Raw genomic sequence first — 19,224 nt, forward strand, 5'->3', positions numbered from 1 at the left:
AGGTGTCAGATACTAAGGGATGGTGCCTCTAATGTAGCCATTACATGAAGCGAGGGCAGATTATCATAAAAGCATCGCTCGCCTAATGTGGACACGTCTGATCAATACCAGACAGGCGGAATGGAGTGCCCAGGAAGAGGGGGTGGGGGGTGGGGAGTGCTTGTATTAATCTTTCTCCATTCTCCAGTGACCTGATCATCACACTGTCCTCACCAGACAGAAATACAAGCAGACCAACACACTTAGAAGGTTCAGACGATGGTAGCAACACTTTCCATATGACAAACACTGTAGTTTTCTTATGACAACGTTGGCAAGAGTAACCACACATCAAGTATTAGCTTGACTTGGGACCAGAGGCTGTCGGGCTGAATAGTGCCATTGAAAGTGACTCATTTCCTGTCTTTTATTCAACATTATCTCCTGTGCTACTCAGCTGAATTGCAAAATCAATACTAATCCACTGCTGGAGTTTGAAGTGTTAATCTTTAACGCGCTTCTGTTGCTCATCAGATGCTTACTGTCACCTGGCATGGCCTTTATGTCCAGTGCCATATCAGAGGGACATCACTCTTCCAGGAGGATCCTGCTAATCATCCTAATTTAATCCAGTATTCCAGACATAATTTGCACACATCAAATCCAGGAAGCCTCTCCTCCTGTGTCTCCAGAGTATGAGATCAAGTGAGACGCCGTCCATTTCTGCTGCCACCTTTTGTGCTGCACATTAGACTCCGCAGAAGACCCTCAGCGTACACATTATTGTATTCGGTGCGTTTCAAAAGCGCGGTCTCTCTGTGAATGTTTTGACCCGTGGGTCCGCGTGGCACCTCTCCGCTCAGTTGATATTTTTAGAGCCCGGACTGTGAAATTAGCCTCCCTTTTTACTTGCATGTGGAGTGCACTCAGAGGACGTCCATGCTTTTACTCACTCGGTTTTAGATTAAACTGGTGGTCATTAAAGCGCCATGAGCCCTCTCATCAGAGCTGGAGCGTGCGAGGAAGCCGTATTAATACGCCTCGTGTCGGAGGAGTGCACTCGAACGAAAATACCATATTCATTTCCAACACACCACGTGAAATGATCACTTTATTGCACCAAGCACTCATGTTTTATGTCAACTTTTCAATGTGCAGCATATCAGTGGCTGAAAGTGTAACCAAGCCTGATGACACTGGTCAAAGATAATCAATGACATGAATGTTGTGCCAATATATTTAATAGACCTCATTTTGATTGTATGTTGACTTCTCTCTATCAACAACTGATTCCCAGGAATTTATGTCTCATGACTCATTTGGGATTCTTGCTCTTTTATGATACGATCTCAAAAGACTGTGTGCACTTGCTTCAGCTGAAAAATTAACCAACGTTTCGGACAAATTCCAGTCATTTTGAGGAGCGGTCAGTGCTTGGTACCACCGCTGACGTTGGCCCCTCAGGATAGGCAGTAACAGCTTCTCCCCTTGGCCTTTTTATTGTCAGTTAAAAGTGAAGGCAGACACATGGATGTCTTTACAATGTGCAGAGTGGCTTGAATGCCAGCCAGCCTTGTCTGGGCAGGTTTGCTGTGTGCGCGTCCAATGACATGTCTCTGCATTTCTAGCACAAACCCAGACAGAGTTGTCTCTGCCATAATCCAAGGCAGAAATGGTGCAATTGTGAAGCAGGGTGACATCGCAATGGTACTTTTAGAAAAGTTGTTTGTATAGCCATCAGTATAGGTCCCTAACATTAACCTTGTTCGTTAACCTTGTTCGTGTGCAATATGTGTATCAGATGTTTTATTTCATGTGACGCGGAAGCAGCTACAACATCTGAACTTCTGGATTTGTATTTCTGAAACAGTGCTTTGCCTTTTAAAAATTGATTTAGTGGTGACAGACAGGATCCTAAACAAACCAGACATGCTATTCTCCCAAATGCGATCATCTGATGAATAGTAATTCTTTTTTTCTTCCCAGACTCTCGTCATCTTCTGAAGTACATAGACACTGAGTACAGATGTGAACATGGCTTTTTCCTCGAGTGGGCACATAACAAACATTCAAATAGCCACCTAGACCTGTCGGGATAAACATGCACTGATGCATTACGCCTCGCTGTGAACACTGCCCTGGAGGGAGGGACCCGGGCTTGGAGTAATTCTGTTTAAAAACAGCAATTTTACATCCAGGAGCCTCTTAATCCCAGCAATTTCTTGGGATTGATTTTGTATGCATCCCTTGGGTGTGGAATAAATAAAATGTTTCTGGCATTTTTGCTTGACAGGACAACCACTTCAATCTTCTGCTACATGCTCGGCTGAAAAGCATCCCGAGTGTAACCTCATAAAATTTTTCTTCTGACAAAATAAAAGCTTTGATCTTCAGTAAGTGATGCAGTTTTAATTGAATATTTCAAGGTTTATTAGTTACACATTAATAGGTATCGCCTGGTCTGAGCCTGTTGATAAAACTTGAAAAGAAATGAAGATTCTGGGCCATTAGATTCCCTAACTGCCTCATGGTGGTGTTCCTCTCTCAATTACAGAACCCCTGCAGTTAGTCAAAACATACCTGTTAAAACCTGCATTGTAATTTGTGGATTAAATGCCGCGCCTAATGGGTTGGAGCCGTGGTAGGGAGGTCTCCTCTCCTCTCCTCTCCTCTCCTCGCTCCTCTCCTTCGGGCTGATTCACCCTGACCATCTCTCTCCCTCCGTAGTGGCCGTCCTCCTTTTCTCAGGCTTCTTGCGAAAGGATGTTTTTACAGCTTCTTATATGAAGTTGAAGGAATGGTCTGACCCCTATTACGTTATCATGACAATCAGAAAATCAGTTTTAGGCACCGAGCCAACTGGAATATTGTTTTCAAAAATACTTGGAAATGTGTAGTTTGGTTCAAGTAGAGAGGAAAATTGGATGATGGGTCATAATACATTTTCTTGACAGTCATAAACTAAACATGAATCTTGATAGTGAATTTTGTTTTTGATAGTAAATAATATTTGTGTCCTGTACTTAATCACAGTAAACTTATTTTCTTTTTTTCCTTATATTCCATCTCAGTCCTCACATCTCTGCTACTTGCTAAATGTGTATTTTGTGCATGGCGTGATTTTGGAAAATGAGCCCTTGAGGCACTGGAAGTTTAGTGTGATTTAAATAGGCACGTCCCTGTATGATTGCTGATAGTGACACACTTAAGAAAATCAAATCACAGGTAACTTACCTGCACTTACATGTTTCTGGATACTGGGTCCAGACGGTGGTGAGTTCCCGTCAGCACAAGGTACAACTTGTTATCGGGACTGTTCACAGAGCGGTGTTGAGAACACACACGCACATACACACACACATCCGTAGTCAGAGCTCAACTCTAGGGTGAGCTCTGTGCAGGGCTGCATTGATTTAATGCATTACTCAAGCTGCCTTGGAGAGCAAGGCTGAAGGAGAGAGAGGGAGAGAGAGAGAGAGAGGGAGCAGAGAGGTAGAGTCTCTCCTGACTGCATTAGGAGAGCCTGGAGCCTTTGTGATTCCTTTTGATCAAATCTCTGTGAAAGATGAGTGTCATGCCCTCTTCCAGCCAGCTGTGAGGGGACTGCCCTGTGACTCGACGGGGGAGGTGTGTGTGTGTGTGTGTGTGTGTGTGTGTGTGTGTGTGTGTGTGTGTGTGTGTGTGTGTGTGTGTGTTGGGGGGTGGGGGTGGGCTTGGTGGGAGGGGAGGAGGAGGGGGGGGGGCATGCTCCAACACACCACGCTGGGGCTCGCCGGGGAAAGAGAAGGCAGCTCCTGAGGTGAGAACGGCGAGTGGGAGGGTGGGAGGATCTCATTCCAATCCCCTGTGCCCAGTTTCAGCACACTGCACATCTTGAGCAGTTTAGAGCCAGACCACGGACAGAAAAAATAAGGAAGAGGGGGAGAGGAGTGGAGAGAAAGAGAGGAGGAGAGAAAGAGAGGAGAGAGAGAGAGAGGGCATGTGTAAGAGTGGCACATTTGTTGTTTTTAAAACGCGAGGTTGAGCTTGAAGAAGAATGTGTGTATGTGTGTGAGGGCAAGAGAGAGTGAGAGACAGAGAGCAAGTGTGTGCGTGTGTGTGTGTGTGTGTGTGTCTGTGTGTGTGTGTGTTTTGTGCGAGGCTTCAGTGTTCATGTGCGACAGCCTGAGAGAAGCGGCGTGTGACGGCTCGGCTGCCATACTACTTGTGCAGACAGGAGAGTTGGAGGCATTTCTTTTGTAGGGACTCGCAGGGAATGGCAAACAACACACTCAGCCTGGGATCATCCATTTAATAAGAATGTCGCAGGTAAGGAAGATATCTTCATTACACTATCTTTCCTCTTCCTCTTCTTCTTCTTCTTCTTCTTCTTCTTCTTCTTTTCAGTGTCATCTAATGCCTTCACTTTATAGAGGTGAAAACATACAAGCAAAATATCTCTTTCTGAGAGAAGCTGCAGGGTTGATTTGCCAAGTGGAGTTTCTTATGAAAATATTTTTGGAAACTTTTGATTGATGTTGTGAAACTTTTTAATTCATTTTTCATGCTCTCACTTGCTCGCTGAAATTGACTATCCCGTCAACTCCACAAAATCTAGGAGGTCAATGCTGAAACTTAGATAGAACTAATTGTTTTACACTTCTTCAACAGTGACAACCTATTATTCTTCACTAATGATACGGAAAGTTACACTTTGTGTAGAAAGAGAAAAATATCTAATGATTTGTAGACTGTTGCTGTTTAGTCCAAACATTCATTTTCACTGTAGCTGAGTAGCTATCTTTCTTTCTCTCTTTTTCTCTTATTCTCTCTCCCTCTTTTCCTCCCTCTCTCTCTCTCTCTAAAAGACTTCATTGCCATGCTTTGCTTTTAGTTGCTCTCCGCTGGCTGCTAGCCAGGCACTATTGGAATGTAATTTAAGACCGGCATAATGTTTTGTCGCAGCCTTAATGCAACAATTAGCCGATCTGTCGATGTGCTGGTTTGTGTGTAAGTGTCTGTGGCAGGCAGCTTTGTACTGTACTGTACTGTATTTGTACTGGGGACAACCACAGCCTGTCCAGCCTTGGGAGGGGACCCTTAGTCATCAGCAGAGTCATGCCAGACATATCAGCTGTGGAGGAAGTAAAGTTTCATTCATTCAGAAATCCTTGTACCATGATCGTTAAGGCATCTGTGTTGTTTTGTCTCCTTGGGATTTTTATGTTGACTGTCCTTGATTTGTTTTTCTTATCATCATTATGTAGTCATACATGTAAGCTTGTTGTGTAGTACTTTACAAAATCCCCCATTTACTTCTCTCAAGTACACTGTCATTCAAAAAGAATTTTCAAAAGAAAAAAAAATATTTAAATGAACGATTAACTCTTGGGGCAGAAGTGATCAGGAGGAGGGCAAAACACGAGGGGAAAAGAGGGGAGTTCCCTGTCTCGGCTTACACCAAAAGGATCTCAACATGAGGAGAAAAAAAGAGGGGTGTTTTTTTTTTTACACAGTGCTGCACCGCTATAGAGATTTTTCAGCCCTCTAAAGCCACTTGGGCAAAGCACTTATGGCCCTGACTCACGTCAGGATTCCTTCCCATTTTGCTGTAGCACCTTTCTAGAAAAGTATATCAAGCAGCAGCAGCAGCAGCTCCTCAACAGAGAAATGGCTGTATTGTCTGTGCTGTTAGCTGCCTCTCCCTCCTCCGCTGGTGAACCTCTGGCCTCCCAGCCCCTATGAACTGTGTGGGCTGCCTGTGTGGATCCTCGCTCTCCCTCTCTCTCTCTCTCTCTCTCTCTCTCTCTCTCTCTCTCTCTCCATCCCTCCCTCCCTCCCTGTGCTAACTGCGAGTGGTGTAGAGTAGGGCCCCGGGGCGTGCTGGGCTGAGCTGCCTGGTGCTGCGCTTGGGCGCTGCAGCCCCTGAGCCCCGCACTCAGCTTCATTAGTTCCATGATGGTCCATCAGCGCTGGGGCCCCTCTCCGCTGCAGGCCCCGTACAGCCCCGCACTAAGCGCGCTCCTGCCACCGCCGCCGCCACACAGCTATAGAGGCGGCTCGTGAGGATTTGTCAGCCAGATGTGACAAGATTGTCAAGAGGCTGGGTGAGGAAAAAGTGAGAGAGAGAGGGAGGGAGAGAGAGAGAGGAAGAGAGAGAGAGAGAGGCAGAGTGTGGGGGAGAATCTGATATTAATCAGTGCATAGCTCGAAGCCAAACTTTCTCAGACGCAGTGTACTAACATGTTCCTCTCATTTACTGCCTGTCTTTGTGGTCTGTGAGCTGCCACTGTCTCCACACTGCGAGCGGCAGAGGTGGTGGGTAGAAGCAGTTAGGGGCTTTTGTTTGTTTGTTTGTTTGTTTTTGTGCGTACCCACCTGCTTTTGGGATCAGTTTCATGGGCATAGATGTTCAACACAAAGCTTCACATGGAGATCCAGGTAATTCCTTCACTCCTTTTAATCATAAAGAGATCAATGTTTTTATTTTAACATGATTTAGTGTTATAGGCTAAGAACACAGCCGGACATTGCAGTTGTTTCTTAAAGATTAGTGAGTGTATGATGTATTCTCGCAGCACCTATCTGTCTGGTGAATGATTTAGTTGTTTCTAGTCATATTTTCCTTCATTTTGAAACTTTTAGTAAGTCTTTAGGATTACATTGTGACTCATCATTTATCATTAAAGTAGAATTCCTGTGACGTTTTATATCTAACTTCTAATATAAATATAATAGAAAGGAATGTAATGAGCAATATTATTGATATAAATAAGTCACAATATGGTTCCCATAGTCTCAGAAAATATTTAAAGTTAATAATCTTTTTCGGGAGTTTGACGTTTTTAGTATTAGTAGTCTGAGTTTGATATCACTCTACTTTACTAAGAGTTTGTGGCTAATCTATCAGGGAAATAGTGGAGTCAGAAAGATGGATGTGTGTCTGATGAAAACACGTCTCGTCAGTTTACGATAAAGGCATGAGCACGAGCATGAGGAGGCAAATATTTCCTACTGATGTCACCAGGAAAACTTTGTGCTGCTCTGTTTTCTTGTGGGGTCTCAGACGTTTTTATTAGGTCAGCCCTAAAAAATTCAGTGTGGTTGTTGTGACTGGAAATTGCAATTGTGTCACTTTGTTTTTGGTTATCGACAACATCATACATCTTTTCCACTATTTGTACATTTGTATCATTGGCTTTGTCTATACTTACAGTTTTTCTTTTACCACCAACAAAGCTACAGTTTGTATATATTGTTTCACAGTTTGTAATTCACTGTTTAATATCCAAACAGAAATCTTTGGAATATTTCTATAATGATGTGTGTTCTGATCTGGTTAAGGAAGCACATTTGTGGACAGTGACAAAGAAATGAAACAAATCACTCTTAAATGAATCACACAGAATGTCAGGGAAAAAATCAGACCCCCCAGTTCCCCCACCCTCCCCCCTAAAATATTTAGAGACAGTTGTAGTTATTATCGAGGCTGTGTCTCTTTGGCACCAAATGCCAGGCGTGTAGCATTTAGCTGGCAATCTGCACCAAGCATCACTTAATTGATTTGCTTTACAGTAAATTATTTCAACAAGGACACTCAATACTGTCGGCCGCAGCTGTCCACAGTTGTTATGAATATTGCTTAGCAATTGCTGTTGAGTCTATAAACTTGCATGGCTATTATGTACATATGGCAGGATTTATTTTAAGAGCCAAAGAGAACCATTTTAATATTTCTTTTCTCCATGAAGGATGTCATGGCCCTGGCCCAATGTGGGGGGGGGGGGCTGTGACTGGGAACGGAGGTCCTGAATTCCCAAAACACGAAATAACTGACATTCTGACCAATTGGACACACTCTGTCTCAGTGTGAGTGTGAACAGTAGCCTTGTGCAGGACGGGGCAGCGGCTGTGGTGAGCTGGTGTTGCAGTGCTGTTCTCCGCTCCAGTCTCGTGATGTACCTGAGCATGTCCTCGCACAGCTACAGTGGCCCAGGCTAAACGGTTTAGCTCATCAGGAACCCTGCGCATGCCGCTGACAGTGATGTAATTGAGAGGCTATGTGGTGAAAGACTGCTTCATATAGTTATTTGGGACCACATTGTACGTCAAGACAACCACAAATGATTTCCAACCATGTCTTTCTGTGTGTACATGTGTGTGCATGTGTGTGTGTGTGTGTGTGTGTGTGTGTGCGAGCGCGCTTGCATTTGCTTGTTGCTCCTGTGTTTGTGCACGGCTGTGTAAAAAAGGTATCAGGGGCATCTGCATCTTGTGCTCTGGCCTCAGTGGCCCTCTCGTTCCCCCCTCTTCCCTCCCTCCCTCTCTCCCTCCCACAGACGAATGTTATCACTTAGGGTCTGGGGCTTCATGGTACGCCGGCCCTCTTCCCCTCACACTCCCCACCCGACTTCTGGCCCGCGTCCCTGGAGAGGTCCCACTTCATTTTAACTTTGACTAAGCAGCATTTCATTGGAACAAATGAGTGCAGACGGTTGCGAGCCCACAGATTTATGGCTCCTGAAGTGAACATTAGTTGCAACATGTTTAGAGGGAAGTTATTCTTTTCTCTGCGTAGTTCAGTGCCTCTGTGAATAAGTTATGTTTATTTTCTAAGTCTGGATTGAAAATATCCAATGGTTTTTAAATGTTTTTTTTTTAGCAAGAAACTTTTCATGTCGGTTAAGACAAAAGGCGTGCTTTTTTACAATAAATGCAAAGAACATGAATCATGAAAATAAATATTTTTTGTTTTAAAAATATTACAAATATCTTTGTTACTAACTATTTAGCTGACTCTTCTTTTAATCGTATACTGTAAATGTTTGATTTAATTTGGAATTGCAGTGTTGCATCATTGGCATCAAAATATTTTAATTCAAGTTGTTGTCTGGTAATCTGATGTGATTTGATCACTTTAAATCATGTCAAATTTAAATTGCCGATAAAATTAGATATGTTTTTTCACTCTTCCCAAAAAGAAAAGAGCGGCGATATCCATCTCCTGTTCTGCATGTGTGGTGCAGGAGTTGAGAGAGGGCATGTAGAGAGGGAGGCCAGCGTAGCTCCTGCTGGGGAGAACACCTCTGTAGACATCTGCTTCACATTTCCCAGCCCAGGCAATACAACACCCAGGAGCTAAGAGGCAGCATCAACACTCACACAAAGAAAAAAGAGACTTATTTTTATTCTCACACCCACCCCAGAATATGACCGAATTAAAAAAGGAGATGTGTTTTATCACAACATAAAATGTAGATAAATGGCTGACTAGCTCATATGAAGTTCATATGAAGTGTTCACTAGATTTTTAAAAATGTAGTATCTTCACTGAAATTGTTTAACCACAAAATGCTAATATAAATTTAATTAATATTTTACTTTGACTTTTCAAAACAGACTATTTCATAGTGCTATAATTTTACACTGGTTTGAAAAATATCTTTGATAATGCAGCCATGATGCACAAGAATTGTACACATATACACACAACCAGTCCATGCTGACTAAAAACACTATTTAAAGACTATAAGGTCAATAGACATCTCGGCCCTTGGACGGCTGTTTTTTATTGTATCAGTTTGGTGTTGATACACACCTTCACTTTCACTCCTTAGAAATGATTCGCCTCTTCTCTTTTAACTCGGGGGATTTATGTCCCCCTCATCAAGATGACTTCACAAAGAGACTTGTGTCATTTATTTCCTTTCATGCGCATGAAATGAATAGCTAATTAAGAAAAAACACCTCAAATGTCGAACAATGGAATTTCCTCCTGTCACTCTCCAGCACAACTGATTGAGATCTACATTAAACGTAACAGCAGAGGAGCCGCATGCATGTAATGGGATTACATTAATTGGGCCGTGTTCCCTCTGTGGCTGATAATGACGGGATTTTGCTGCTTTAAGACGAGAGGCTCTTTTTTTTGGCCCCTCGCTTTTCTTCTTTTAAATGAAAATCAGGTGCCTCACAGGGTCCAGGGACACCAGCATTCAAGTGTTTCTGGTAATTAAGCTCAAGCAGGAGTCATATTTGATTAACAAAGTGAAGGGCTCCTCCCTGTTGACCGAATCAGCCTGCATACTTGCTCCATTTTAAGGATTACAAAACATGCTGCCGATACATTATTTATCAAGTTCGAAGAGGTACAGGAAAAATCTCAAAGGGTTTGCTCTCAGTCGTGCCAAGTAGTTCTTTGATGACTGATTTGAACAGGTCCAGTGTCAAAATCTTCACGGCTCTTGAAATTAAAATGTACTGGATATAGCAAATTATTTGAGCTCTCTTGGCTCTCATGAATAGTCTTTGAAATTGGCCATTGGTAACCAGGATTGAGACCATTGCCAATATGAAGCTTAATCACACTGGCATTAATAATGGTCTCAGTCAACAAGGGTTTTTTTCATCACACATTGACATTAAGGTGATAAAAAAGAAGACTACTATTTCTCACACCCTCACAGCATTTCATTTTAACTACAGAACATGGCTGGACTTGCATGGTGAGCTCGGAGCTCAACTCCGGCTGCTCCAGCACAGGCTGGGCTGTCATCTCCGCATCCCCCTCCACCGCAGCAGTGCCGCGAGCTCCCCTGTGTCAGAGCAGCTCAAAAGGGGGACCTCACCCCCTGAGGCATGGACATCTGTGGAGGCCGAGCCGCCCCACACTAATTAATGGCCCATTTGAATGGAGATGATTTAATGTGTCAGAACATCAAATGTTATGCATGTGCTGTCAGACCAAAAAAAATATTTTTTTTTGTTTCATCTTCCAGTTCTTCCACCTGATGGCTTGAAATGTGGGGCTTTGATTTTTGTGTTGAGTGCAGATTGAGGCTGTGAGGAGATGTGGTCCTGGGGTCAGCCCCAACCACGAGGCAACCCCTGACCCACTCCTGCCTCCCACTACTTTATACCTCTATTAACAGCAGGCAGGAACCGCGCGCAAAATCAGCAGGCAACACGACAAACACAATATCGAGTCCACCGCCGGGGAGATAAGCCCCATTAGGTGAACCCAAGCCCTCCCGATGGACTATAAAACGTCATCTAGCTGCCACTGGCCCTGGAGCTTTTCTTCTCTCTCACTCTCTCTCTCTCCCTCCCTCTCCATCTCTCTCTCTTTCTTTCTCTCTCTCTCTCTCTCCCCCCCCCCCCCTCTCTCCCCCCCTTCAAATGGCATGGCCAGTCCAGGTGTGGCCGAGTCCTCCTTTGTTAGAGAGGATGAGCGTGGCTGCTACTGCCCTGCAGCTGTGTTGGCTACTTCTCACCCCGCTGTCCATCCCCCACCCTGGCCCCAGACACCCCTCCTCACTGGAGGAGAGCGCGTCTGGTGTGACATGCCCCACAGTGCAGCGGCTAACATAATCCCCTTTGGTTCCCTACACCGCTCTTTAGAGAATAGGCTTGAGTTATTCGCCAGGAAAGCCTCGCTGACTGCCTCCAATCTATATTCTTTCCTGGGCACAGTGATCTAAAAAAAAAAAAACAGGCGTGGAACTCTGGCTTGTGCCTTTTATTCATGGGCCAGATTACTCTATTCTGTTGAAGAATGGAGGAGCTCTCATTTTAAGGATGGGGTGGAAATCGTGAAATGAAATGCCCTGTAAAATGGAAAAGCTGATATATCTTTGGGGTGATTTAAGGTTGATGTTTTTCAAATGAACCATCTCACGTGAGAGGGTATAAAAGCTGAATGTTGAACGTGATCAAGCGAGTGGTGAATTTGTGTTTGTATATAGATTGAGATTTTTGCATACATATGACACCTGGCCAGCACTTCACTGAGAGATAATTAATAAGGATAGGTAACTCGGGGATGCAATACCAAGAATCATGATTTTTTTTTTTTTTTTCTGGCCACCTCTATTGTGAATCAGAAAAGATGACATTGCACACTATTTTCTGCTGTAAGTGACTCTTCCTCTGTTTTTTGAACAGGCTATTTGCTGTACCTTGGTGAACTGTAATTGTGATAGTTTCAAACCTGGGAAACTGAAGAGGCGACAGTGTGAAAATTGCAAGCATGGATGGGTAGCTCATGGTAAGGATACACTTAGATAATCCTCCTTCATAATCAAGAAAGATAATCGAGTCTGTTTACTCTTTCATCATTTGAGTAGATTGCCGTTTCAAATATGACAGAAACAAGCATGCATTTCATGTAGCAAGATTGTGAATATATTTTCTCATGTTCTGACAGTAACACTGTTTTATGACATTGTCTCCTTGTAGCACTGAGTAAATTGAAGGTGCACCACATGTACCAGGGCAGTCAAGTGGAGATTGTCCACTCCAATGTGGTGTTTGACATCTGCAGTCTGATGCTGTATGGGACACAGGCCATCCCGGTGCGCCTCAAGATCCTACTGGACCGCCTCTTTAGCGTTCTCAAGCAGGAAGAAGTCATCCAGATCCTCAATGCACTAGACTGGACCCTCCAGGATTACATCCGGGGATATGTTCTTCAGGTTTGTACACAGAGCACTCACACACTTATCCAACTGCCTCTGTTGGAAGTCCCAGACTTAGATCGATTTATTTATTTATTTATTTATTTATTTATTTATTTATTTATTGAGTCGTGCTGAGATCAGACTGGGGTGCCTGATTTAGGATTGAAATGTGTAAACATAATTTTTTACAAGGACTTCCTCAGAACCCACCAGGGAACCACCAAGGAGAATCTGCTCTATTAGTTCATCATCAGGCATCATTGGTGATATGTGTGGGCAATTCATGTTAGCCCCCCTGTAATGGTGAGCGCGAAATCAGACTCCTCAACAGGCCCTTGAACAGCCGCCGTGTGATAAAATATTTATCGTTGTTACAGCACGAAGTTGCCGTCATGACTTTCAAATGACTTTCAAAGCGTGATCGTGCTCGTGTAATTACTGTGGGGTTGGGCAACCCAGGCACTTGATCAATGAGCAGCCCCCTGTCCTCTGATCTTCAGCCCCTCTCCACTCCGCCTCCGTGAGATCCATCAGAGATGGCAGACTGAAAGGAATGGCAACCATAAGGATAAATTGTTGCTATAATTAGACACCCTTTTGACCTTAAAATAGTCAAAGCAAATGTGTATATGGCAGGTGGTGGAAGGTGCTAATGTGTATTAGTTTTAAGTGGGTTCTAAGAAGAATGTGAGTTACATTGAACCTTTTCTTCCTGTTCTGTGTTTGGTAGGATGTGGCAGGGAAAGTGCTGGACCGCTGGGCTATTATGACCTTTGAAGAGGAGATCGCCACATTGCAGCAATTTCTGCGCTTTGGAGAAACCAAGTCCATTGTGGAGCTGATGGCTCTCCAGGACAAAGAGAGCCAGTCCGTCATCGTTCCAAGCACCCGCACCAACTCCGACATCCGGACCTTCATCGAGAACAGCACACCACGCAGCCCCAACCTGCCCATCAAGGTGGAGAAGCCCAGCGCGGGCCATGTGCACCACTTTGAGAACTTCATCAACAGCATGGCGTTCATGCTGCCCTTCCAGCTGCTGAACTCGGTGCCCGCTCCGCTCCTGGGCTCGCCGCCAGACGCGCTCCAGCTGGACGCGGCGCAGCGGCAGGAGCAGCAGGGCCGGCTGGACGAGTCGGGCCCGCCAGGGGAGAGCAGCCTCCTCGGCTCCAGCTCGGCCTCCTTCGCCTCCGACCTGGAGCGCACCGACAACTCCCTGGAGGCTGGCATCGCCAAGAAAGAAGCGGAGGACTTCCCCACCAGCGACAACTACTCGGACGGCCCGGCCACCCCGTGCATGTCCTCCGTGAGCTCGGAGGTCAACCAGATGTCCCCAGACAACAGAATGAGGTCCCTGGAGAAGAGTGGCGGCCTGAAGAAGGGCCGCGTGTACTGCAGCGCCTGCGAGAAGACCTTCTACGACAAGGGCACGCTGAAGATCCACTACAACGCCGTCCACCTGAAGATTAAGCACAAGTGCACCATCGAGGGCTGCAACATGGTCTTCAGCTCGCTGCGCAGCCGCAACCGCCACAGCGCCAACCCCAACCCCCGTCTGCACATGCCCATGAACCGCAACAACCGCGACAAGGACCTGCGCCACACCGGCTCCCCCTCCGATGTGAAAAGCGAAAAGCGGGCCGAATATGGCGCCATCTCCACCAGCGTCGAGAGCCGCTCGGTCACCAGCTACATGGTCAACAATGCGGACACCAAGCTCCAGAGCAGCTTCCCCAACATCAGCCAGAGCGGCATCCTCTTCCCCAACCTGAAGACGGTGCAACCCGTGCTGCCCTTCTACCGTAGCCTAGTCACCCCAGCCGAGCTGGCCAACACCCCAGGAACCCTCCCCTCACTGCCCCTCATCTCCTCCTCCGTCCCCATGAAGCCAGTGGTCAGCGAGGCGTCCTCAGAACCAGTACCAAAGAAGAAATCGCGCAAGTCCAGCATGCCCATCAAGATCGAGAAGGAGGCGGTGGAGGACATGGAGGAGCTGGCCGACGGCAGCGACTCGGACGACGAGGCTCCTCAGGCCGGCCGAGAAATCGAGGAGTCTGAGGGCAGAGGTCGGGCATGCAGGCGACAGATATGCAGCGACAGCGATGATCAAGGGCTGGACTCACACTTGGAGAGGGAACACCCATCGAGCGCTTTGAAGAGGCCCTTCGGCTTCATGCAGGACTCAAACGCCGACATGGACCGCGGCAAGGAGGAGGACGGCTCATACTATGCTGACGAGGGGCCGAGGCACAGCGCGGAGGGCAGCGTGATCACCTGCACATCGCCTAAACTACGAGAGCACCACAATCACAGCAGCAACAGCATGCCTGAGTCCGAGGAGGACGGCTGCGCTAACAAGCAGATGCAAGAGAAGGCCTGCGACTCCATCTACGCCGACAGCAATCACAGGGTGAGCAATGGTCCGCTCTTTCAAAAACTCGCAGATGAGAAAGACAACAGTGAGGTCTGCGCTGACGAGTACAGCAATCGCGACGCAGACACCGACCCTCACTCTATGTGCATGGACAATAAAGACGACCAGCTCCACCACTGTGAGATCTGCAATAAAACTTTCAAAAATCCGTACAGCGTCAAAATGCATTACCGGAACGTACACCTGAAGGAGATGCACCTGTGCACTGTTGATGGCTGCAATGCTGCTTTTCCTTCCCGGAGAAGCAGAGACAGGTGAGACTCAATATTATCATTAAATTACTGAGTCATTCTTTTATTACATTAATACAGTTAAAATCATTGACTGAAGTAATAGAGAATAAAGAGTAAGTGTGAGCATGAGAGTGTCTTTAGTGTATCAATTTGGACTATATGTGGAGGTCAATACTTTTCCCCATTTTACACATTTTAGGCACAGCGCCAACTTAAACCTCCACCACAAGCTGTTGACCAAAGATCACTATGGAGCGTCCAGCACAATCTATTCCACGTCCTCTCTTTGCAGGGAAATTGCCAGTGACTTCCGGCAAGATTTCTCCACGAAAGACCCCGTTGGGCAGACGTCCGTGATCTTTAAGGGCCACAATCGCATGGGCCTGGTCTTCCCCATGAGCAAGACGGCCGAGAGCACGGAGCACCCAGCGGAGGCATCGGTAGAGGACGAGGCGGTGCTGGACCTGAGCACCACGGCTGCCTCCCGCGGCAGCGGCCACTCATCCTGGGACTCGGACGTGGGCAGTGAGGAGGGAGTGGCCCTGGAGGACAGCGATGAGAGCTGTGACGGACTGAGCCTGGGGCCGGGCGAGAGCCTGGGCACGGAGCTGACGGAGCGCTCCCCTGGGTCCCACACTCCACAGCTGCAGGCCAGCTCCCCCATCACCTGCCAACTCTGCCAGAAGGTGTACAGCAACAAAGGCACCTTCAGGGCACACTACAAGACAGTTCATCTCCGTCTGCTGCACAAGTGCAAGGTTCCGGGCTGTGACACCACATTCTCTTCAGTCAGGAGCCGGAACCGGCACAGTCAGAACCCTAACTTACACAGGAACATGACTGTAAGCACTGCTCATGAACAAGAGTAGGCTTTATCTTGGGGGGGGGGGGATGGGCTGTTCTCTCAAATCAATTTGCTTTCATTGTCTGTTTTTTGTTGAATTATCTACATTTGGGTAGAAATAAGAACCTGTTTACTGGCACTTTTGGGGATTAAATGCATGTGAGAATGTATCTGAGGATGGTATGTCATATCAGTGTATTACAAATCAGCATAATGTCTCTGACTGGCACAAGTCTTTCAATTTCAAAATATCCATTAAAAGAATTTGGATTAAATGGAAATGTTGCAGGCACACTACTTTTTTTCTATAGGACAACAGTTTTTTAGGTAGGACATACTTTCAATGATGCCAACAGTATGTATACATGATCAGTTTTCTATCTTATGGTTAGATGATTTTGGATTGTATCATTGCTGCATCTACAGAAACCTTATGGGAGATAAGTACCTCACTACTGATAATATTTTGTACCTAATGAGATCATGAAATTCAAATTAATATCATTTTTGTATTAACGGAGGGCCACTGACCTGTCATACATACACCATAATGTCGAGTTCATAATCTTAGTATTTACCACTTTTTGTTCTATGCACTTATTTCATATCTGAAACATTGCTGGCCTTAGTCCGTTCTACTTGTCAACTGCAAAGTTTTAACTTTGAGGAACCAAAGTGCTGTCTATTGATGTCACATAGCATCTGGTGCAGGGTTCCCCATGTTGCGTCCTTTTTCTTTCAAACATTTTTTGGAACTAGTCAAACATTTAAGATGTTCTTGTTATTTAGTGATGACTTGTCAGTTCATATCTGTGTCCGTTGAAATATTGTTCCAGCAAAACATTGTGAAGTTTTTAGTTTGTGGCAGTTTGGGTCTCTGATCCTAAAGGTCTTTGCTGAAACCTTGATGTGTAGTGGTCCTGTTCAATAAGTTATTGTTTAGTGGTGTTTGTACAGTATTGTTTTCCCTCTGTATTTGCTGTTGTTGTTGCTCAGAAGGCTAAAGCTGACCAAAGAGAAAAAGTCCTCATCTACGAGGTAAGCAGTATTAAACAACCCTAAGAGATGTTTTGACATTTTTTTTCCAATGCATCAAGCTGATGCCAGTATTCAGACTTGGGTTCTGTCCAAAGCAAATCTGTGCATTATTTAAAGAATTTTATACCTTTTTTGTTTTGTAAAGGGTTTCTTATATTTTGTGGATGCTATAGTCACTGAAAACAAGTGGGTAAAAACATCTCATAAAAACAACATAGATATACAATCATTGTGAATCATGAGTCACACATTGACCAAGCAGGATTTAAAGCCTTTGAAAATGTACTGTATTTGAATGATTTAGAAAAGTCCAACACTGAGGTGAAATACTCCTGAAGTCAAAAACACATAACAGATCTTCTGATACATTAATGTTTATTTAATTGTATATTTTGTGAATAGTCATTTTTAATCTGAAAGGAACCAAAAATGTATAATGTACTGGAATTGTTCTGTATATTGGATGCATTGTGCATCCTACGAAATAGTAACTACATGTAAATGGAACCTCTCTGCATATTTCTTTGATGTTCTTCATTTTTTATTCTACATACAGTATATCTTATTTCATGATACGTTCTGGAACGTGGTGGACTTAGTTTTAAAATAAATATTTCAGTTTCTTGAGTGATGTCACAGTTTTGTATTAAGAAAAAAACGTCCTGTCAATAAATGTTCATGTTTTTGATTTAATGGATCAATATTCATTCATCTTAAATAAAAAAGCCATAATTGTTCACAGGTTTTGTCAATTATTTGTATGCTTTCTAGAAGAGTAAATAATTTCACAAGGCTTAACTTAATATGAAGACAAAAAATAAGTATGAAGTTGTTTGTTTAAGAGGAATACTCCTATTGACAAAAGTGACTAAAATGTAGTATCATCAATAACATCAATAACAATCAAGTACATTTGCATGGAGGGCCTGCGCAATAAGCAATGCAAAATATATTTACTCAGACCATTTTTACCATTCTACACACATACTTTCACACATACTCTATGGCATTGCCTAATTTACGTGTTGAAACAACGCGATTGGGCATTTAGGTAGTCCTGCTCAGTGTGATTCAGAGAGCCTGTGCCCTGAGTTGCCTGCAAAAATCACAGGAAATTCCGTTGCGCGTGAACACCACCATCAGAGTTCATAAGGAAATCAGGTTTACTCTCCTGGTGGTTAAGGTCTCCAAGGTCTGCAAGGGAGTCCCTTAGATATGCTGGACCATATCCTGGCTAATGATTTTTGCGCTCTCCATCCCCAATTGACCCCACCAGCTGTCTTTTCAAAATAATGCGACCAGACACACACATGCGGATACTAACACAGGCATTCACACAGAGGGAGAGCAAGAGAATCCCTAGATCCCTGCGTTAGGGGAATGTATCCAGTTAGAAGTTCATTTATTTTCCAAAAGAAGAGCCCATGACTCAAGTGGTGCTATCCCATTACATACACTGAGTGCTTAACAGAAACATTCAGTTTAAAGGTTGAGATGAAGTGGAGGAATGAATGTTATGCAATGCAGAAAAGAGGCGCTGATATAAAAAAAAATAACATTTAGGCTGAAAGCATTGCGTAACTCAACAGTTTCAGTCAACCCACCATTACAATTTACATTTATAAAAGCGTTTCATTACCACTTCACATCTGAAAAGCTTGTCCTTCATGTAATCCATGACCAGTGCACAGTTGTAGTAATCATCACACCTGTCCAGAACATGATTTACTGATATTATTATCTCATAACAGCATACAATGCCTCATTTAAAGATAATTAAATAAATAACACATATTTCAGTGATGTTGAATATATGACTTTTATTATGGGTGTGGACAGTGTTGCTGTCCCGCATGATAATATTGTGTAAAATGGTCCATTGTGAGCACTTCTAGTGCTGCTCCACATGCTGTCAAGAGTCCTTGTGCTGTGCTGATATCGGATCCCACATCCCGGTCGGACACTGCGGAGGAGTGTGAGCGGAGGAGAGAATGGATTGTCCACGGGGGCTTGGGAAACTGATGGATACGAAGGGGAGGGAGGGCGGGGGAAGGCACCACTGCCTGCACTCAGGACAGATGTGCGGCAGATGACTTTTGTTCCCCATAACAAGCAGTGGGCTGGAAGAGAACAAGGAAAAGTTTTGATAAGTCGCTGGACTTCCGTTATACTGTGAGACCATGCTATGTCTAAACCCAAGCCATAACTTCCTGTCTACATCTATGACTTAATTGCTGTTAACTCTAATAAATCCATGTG

The 19,224-nt window shown here is 44.7% G+C and overlaps 1 protein-coding gene across 4 annotated transcripts in view; it reads left to right on the top strand.

Annotated features, from left to right (window-relative positions):
* bnc1 (basonuclin 1) overlaps positions 1–17,702 on the top strand; it is a 29,876-nt gene extending 12,174 nt beyond the window's left edge. The window contains exons 1-5 of one of the 4 annotated variants that reach the window (XM_042062106.1): positions 3,828–4,287; positions 11,902–12,004; positions 12,196–12,431; positions 13,147–15,104; positions 15,283–17,702. In XM_042062106.1, coding sequence (XP_041918040.1) covers positions 4,279–4,287; positions 11,902–12,004; positions 12,196–12,431; positions 13,147–15,104; positions 15,283–15,952 — 2,976 coding nt within the window. In that variant the 5' untranslated portion in view covers positions 3,828–4,278 and the 3' untranslated portion in view covers positions 15,953–17,702. Of the gene's footprint in view, positions 1–3,827; positions 4,288–5,314; positions 6,400–11,901; positions 12,005–12,195; positions 12,432–13,146; positions 15,105–15,282 lie in introns of those variants that run through there. The other 3 variants (XM_042062105.1, XM_042062107.1, XM_042062104.1) reach the window with 3 other exon arrangements.
* The last annotated feature ends 1,522 nt before the right edge of the window (positions 17,703–19,224 follow it).

This window comes from Alosa sapidissima, chromosome 14 (genome assembly GCF_018492685.1).
Source record: "Alosa sapidissima isolate fAloSap1 chromosome 14, fAloSap1.pri, whole genome shotgun sequence".
Taxonomy (NCBI): domain Eukaryota; kingdom Metazoa; phylum Chordata; class Actinopteri; order Clupeiformes; family Clupeidae; genus Alosa; species Alosa sapidissima.